Source organism: Mesitornis unicolor, unplaced genomic scaffold (assembly GCF_000695765.1).
Source record: "Mesitornis unicolor isolate BGI_N332 unplaced genomic scaffold, ASM69576v1 scaffold44656, whole genome shotgun sequence".
Classification (NCBI taxonomy): Eukaryota; Metazoa; Chordata; class Aves; order Mesitornithiformes; family Mesitornithidae; genus Mesitornis; species Mesitornis unicolor.
This window is the reverse complement of record NW_010191143.1, coordinates 1-5,553: the sequence shown is the minus strand read 5'-3', so window position 1 is coordinate 5,553 and position 5,553 is coordinate 1. Positions and strand designations below refer to the sequence as shown.

Below are 5,553 nucleotides of genomic sequence, written 5' to 3'. Positions count from 1 at the left end.
CGGTTCAGGCTGGAGTTTGATCTTGTCCAGAGCTACTTTGAGATGAGCACCCTTGTCCTCTGGAAGATCTTTGTTGACTTTATGCTCTCGGGAAAGTAGTAAATCCCACTGAGGGAGCGGGGGCATGAAGAAGTGTCTTGCAGTGGCTGCAATATAATGTGTGCCTTATCAGAAATGCTGTATTTTTCCTGCCTTGCCCTTCCTGACAGTCTGCTTTTCTCTTTTGCACATCAGATCCCTTAGAATGATGCCAGGAAAGGGGAATAAAAAGAAGTATCCTCAGATCAAACCTAGTTACGAGTCCAGAGGCACTCGAGGGCTTTTTGTTCTCGGCACTGCTAGCCACTCTGTTGACTTCAGAAAGTCTGCTGGGGGCTTCATCCATGGATTCCGGTACACAAGTGAGTATTGGAGTGTACAGAAAGGGCAGAGGTGGGAATTGAAGGAACAATTCATAGCATACTGCTGGAAAGAGATCACCCTTAGTCTTGTGCTGGCGGTAAGAACAACAAAACACAGCCAAGCTGCAGCTACATCGTCTGAAGTGAAGGAGAAGTGACTTGGGGTCATATCTGAAGTTTTTGGTTGTCTGTCTTTGTTTTGTCTTGTGTCTCCCTTGCCCGCTGTCTCTTATTTATGTAACACAATAGATTTCTGCCTGCCAGATGCTCTGCCTCGTGACAGGCTGTGGGTGAGAGGTCTGTGCTGTGGAGTTAAAACCCAGCAGCTTTGGGCAGTTGAAAGAATTTCTGTCTTTGTGCGTGTGTGCCCATCCTTCTCATGAAATGACTGCTCAGAAGTAATAAAATATCCCTGGGGACCCCCCCCACCCCCTCACCATCCACTTAGCATCACATCAGCTTTCAGAGGGCATCTCCACTGCAGTTACCAGCGATTGGGGTGGGAGAGCCTGAGCACGGCTGAGCTGCGAAGCTTATTTATGGTGTCCTGCCAGTATCTGTGTGTGCCGCAGCAGAGCGATCGGATTTCTTCAAAGCGTAAGCTTGGATTTTTTAAATCAGCTGTCTTTGTTTCTCTCCATGCCTCAGCTCGTGCAGTCCACCGCCTATTGGAAAACCGTCACCACGGTGTCCCCTGGCCATCCACAGTCTACCCTATTACACAGCTGACCAATTCCATCATCAAGCGGGTGAACGAGGCCTCGGGCCTCTACCAGATGTTCAGTGTCCTGGCTGACATCATACTGCTGAGAGAGTGAGTGAGTAATTATTCCCGGCACCGCACGCCATCATTTCATTCCTTTTTCTTTATCATTGCTTCCTGTGGTGCCACCACACAAATTGCTCCATTACTGCCTAAAGATGTTACCGTCACATAGGCGGACACCTCCAAACCTGTACCACTGCCACAACTGGTGGCATTATGCCCAGTTCTGCCAGTTACTTCTCTTGAGGGGCTGCAGTGGTCCAGACCTTCCCTCTAACCTCAGAGGTGTAGTACCCTTTTACTGTCCCCAGGGAAAAGCTTTCCTTAAGCAGTGCTCATGTAGAGAGGAATCCCATAATCTGGGAAAATAACTGTCTTGTAACACTATCTGCAGCCTTCATAAGCTCTGCATCAAGTTCAGCCCAGATCTGTAATGACTGAAAATAATTACTATCCGGTGGCTTTTAGGCCTTAGCCTCCACCAGCTGAGGGAGTGTTGGGTTTTGTCTGGTGGAAAAGTCTGATGGTTGTGGTCGTGATTCACAGGAATGCCACAGCATTTGAATACTTGGAAGAGTACCCTGTTGGAGTCCTGGCCGAGCTAGAAGTGCAGACGGGAAGAAAGGCTCCCAACGGGCTCTTTGTCATCATCATGGAGTATGGGAGGAATTTCTCTGGGGCTGACAAGGATGTCTTCTACTACAACCGAGCTGTGGGAGAGGCACAGCATGCCTGGCAGTCCAACTTTTTGCACCCTGTTATTTACTATTACAAACACCTCCCAACAGGTAAGCTTTCCTGCCTCTCTCTGCCAATTACCTGATATGAGCAAAACAGAGAGGGATAAAGATACTTCAGATCCAAAGTGGGGGCAGGCCTGAAGGCATTGCACACCCTTCTCCTCCATTTCCTTCATGCCTGTCTGTGGCACTTGGCACTACTGTGTAAGCTGAAGAGAAAAACAGGAGTTGGCAAGAAGTTTGCATCGGTCAGATCAATAGGGGATGGAAGGTGGGGGGAGTTGTACCAGAGACCTCACACTTGAGAATAGGAGCTAACAGGTGTCCTGGGAACTTCCCCATTCCCATAAAGAGGAACATTGCTTCCCTTTGGCTGGCACCTTGCATGTATTTTACAGAGTCCTGGCAGATGAGGCTGGGCTGCTCAGTGTTACTGCCAAAAGAAAGCTGCTTTCTGGGGCCAGCCCACGTCTGAGAGGTCACGCAGTGACAGAGGCAGCCGAAGGCAAGGATTTGAAGATGAGTGTTACATCCTGCAAACACACACGCTCGGAACAGATTTCCTTGGGAAATGAGCGTGCTGAATCTTCATCTCCAGAAACCTGGGGTCAGGGTCCGGCCTGCTTCACAGAGAAAGAAGTGCGATGGGTGGCAGCATTAAAGCTTGAACGCAGCTCAGCCCGTCTGGCAACCCCTGCCCGGGGGAACGGGACTGAAATGACAGAAGTACTGCAGGCAGGGACAAGGGGCAGCTGTGCAGTGGCAGAGCTGTTGAGGACAGAGCTAGCAGAGGGGATTGCAAATGAAAGGTAGGTAGGGATTAAAAAGGTCAGGACAAAAGCTGGAACAGCTGTCGTAGCTGCTTTCCGCTCTCTGAGCTCTTTTTAATGCCATTTTGATTCTGAGAGATTCCCTTAATGTTCTCTTGGCAGAGCATGAGATGAGACTTCGGCTCCCAGACTGGCCTCTCCCCCATCCAGACGCTGTCCATCACATCGTGGAGGACTTTCTGACTGACTGGACGGCCCCCAACGCTCACATCCTGCCACTGAGGCGGTTTTTGGAGAACTGCCTCAGCACTGATCTGCGCAACTTCTTTGCAGGTAATCTGAGCACAGGGTCGAGGTGGCAGGAGGAGGAGGAGGGATGCAAGGGACACGCAACAGGAGTGAGCACTTCTGCAAATAGCTGAGATCTCCCCATGGTGAGGTGGTGGCCTCACCGTCAGTCAGACCTCTTCGATGCACTCCCCACATGGTAAAAAGTGCTGGTGCTGTGTGTACGTTCCCAGATTGCTTTTGCTCACTGCCAGAAAGAGACTGCCCCAGGCACACCCAGATTTAGGGAAAGGTGTTTGAGGTTGGGGTCAGTCCCTTTTCCACCTGCAGCTTTCCTTCTTTCTCCATTATCCAAACGTTCCTTTGTGCCATCAGGTACCAGATCGCTTTTTGTGTACTGATGATGGGATCGCTTTCCCATGGGAAATGGGAGTGCTGGGATGTGAGAGCTGGAGAGCCTCTGCTGCCTCCCTTCCTGGTCTGGGAACCTCCTGCAGGAGCCCCATGTGCCGCACAGCGGGGAGCAATCCTGTGGTACAAAGAAAGAGCCAGGTGGCTGCAAACTCAATCCCAGCTCCTTTTCCTCTCAGGGTGCAGACTTGAGATCCCACCTGCATCTCCTGAGCTCCACAGAATTAAATCGATTGCTCTGCTGCCCTCCGGGGCAGGGTGCCAGGTGGGAAACTCCAGTCATCACCTTCCCTCATCCTGTCTGCTCTTTGTTTCTTGTGAGTCCTCAAGAGTTTATGGGAGTTTCTCTCTACAGGGTGTCTCTGTGAACTCTGATTTTTGATCCTTTTCCCCCACAGAGTCCTGTTTCCTGTTCGCCTTCACGCGTCAGAAGCTGCCTCCCTTCTGTCAGCAGGGGTACGTCAGAACGCAAGGGCTCGTGGGGAGCGAGGGGCTGCGGCGCCACGCTGTACAAGCTGGCTTGCTGGAGGATTACGCTCTCACAGACTTTTCGGGCGACAGACCCCCTGACAGCCGCCACGGGTCCCAGGACCAGCTGCTGAGAGATCACGTGATACCGGTTCGTCCGCTGCAGCATCTCGTTAACACCAAGGATGAGCTCTGAGCTCTCTCGCTCCATGCTGAAGCCCATAGGTGCTATTGTGACCATGTTGTAACAGAGATCCACAGCAGGATTCTGCCCTTCCCGTGCACCTTTTCTGTCCCCATCCCTCCTGATCACGAGTTGCCAAAGACCTGCTCAGATCTTACTGTTACAGAGGACCGAGGAATAAGGACCAAGGAATATCTGAAGGATAAGCAAGGGACCAAAATCTGGTGATGCCGAGGCTCCCACGTTGTCCTTGCAGAGTTCAGAGTTGCCTGAAGATGGTGTTGGTGTTTATCTCTCAGGCCAGTGTCTGCAGCGACCTCCAGGGGTCACAGAAGAGCGGGCGAAGGGACGCCTGCGTAACTTAAAATGTCTGGTCCCTCTTTGGAGGTGACCTGCTCGCAGCCCGGTGCAGGCTCCCTGCGTGTATTGAAGATTTGTTTGTGTGCTGACCCCCGAAGCAGTACCGCAGGGAAACTTCCTGGTGCTTTTCCTGTGTTTAAGTGAGCAGTTGTGTAGCTCGAGTGGAAACAGGTGGTCTGGTTCCAGTTACTGCGTGGGTGGAATAATTTGTTGTTTCCCTGAAAGCACTACAGGAGCCCCTTCCCTCCACAGGGGAGGAGTAGCTCGCCTGGGACACAGAGACTGGCACTGAGCTTGGCTCTACTGTCCTCACGTTCTTCTTCTCCTGCACCAAGCAGCCAGAAAGGTGTAAACCTTTACCAGACAGGTAACTGTCTTTTATAAAGCATGCCCAGTGTTTCTCCTATTTGCACTATGTCCCATCAAGAATGTTTCAGGTGGATTTTAATGTTAAAGCGCTTGTCTTCTGTTTCTTTTATTCCCCTCCAGTCACCTTGAGATTTTACAGCCGTGTTGGAGAGGCAGCCTGCACTTTATCCCTCCCTCTGCAGCCACCTGCACCTGTCTGTCCTCTTCCTGGGGGCTCCTTCCCTGGCCCAGGAGCTGCAAATCCAGATTGGTTTTGAGCTCCACGTCACACTGTTCCTGTGGTTTTTGGGAAATGGCAGAGAGGGAGCAGGCTGCCACCTTCATGCTCCTTTTACAACCCCTTGGTGCCTGAAGGAGTTGACCCCTCTGCCTTGTGCTTCCTGGTGCCCCAGGTTGGGGGGCTGCTGTACGGGGCTCCTTCCCTGGCCCAGGAGCTGCAAATCCAGATTGGTTTTGAGCTCCACGTCACACTGTTCCTGTGGTTTTTGGGAAATGGCAGAGAGGGAGCAGGCTGCCACCTTCATGCTCCTTTTACAACCCCTTGGTGCCTGAAGGAGTTGACCCCTCTGCCTTGTGCTTCCTGGTGCCCCAGGTTGGGGGGCTGCTGTACCTCCAGGTACCCATCCCCCCCGCAATCTGAGCCCGCAGCTGACGTTTCGGCCGAGCCCCGGCTCCGGCCCCATCTCCGCTCCCCGCTCGCGGCTGTTTGGAGTGAAGGGGGTGCAATCGCCTTCCCCCTCGGTGTCCTCCCGTGGCCTTTACGTCCCGTTGTCCCTGCCCTCCGTGCATTGCCCTT

At 52.4% G+C, this 5,553-nt stretch overlaps 1 protein-coding gene across 1 annotated transcript in view; it reads left to right on the top strand.

Annotated features, from left to right (window-relative positions):
* The window catches only part of FOXRED2 (FAD-dependent oxidoreductase domain containing 2), a 7,670-nt gene extending 3,630 nt beyond the window's left edge, over positions 1-4,040 (top strand). Inside the window, exons 4-8 of the mRNA XM_010186651.1 lie at positions 235-401; positions 1,050-1,215; positions 1,714-1,955; positions 2,840-3,010; positions 3,775-4,040. Of these exons, the coding sequence (XP_010184953.1) occupies positions 235-401; positions 1,050-1,215; positions 1,714-1,955; positions 2,840-3,010; positions 3,775-4,040 (1,012 nt within the window). The remainder of the gene's footprint in view (positions 1-234; positions 402-1,049; positions 1,216-1,713; positions 1,956-2,839; positions 3,011-3,774) is intronic.
* The last annotated feature ends 1,513 nt before the right edge of the window (positions 4,041-5,553 follow it).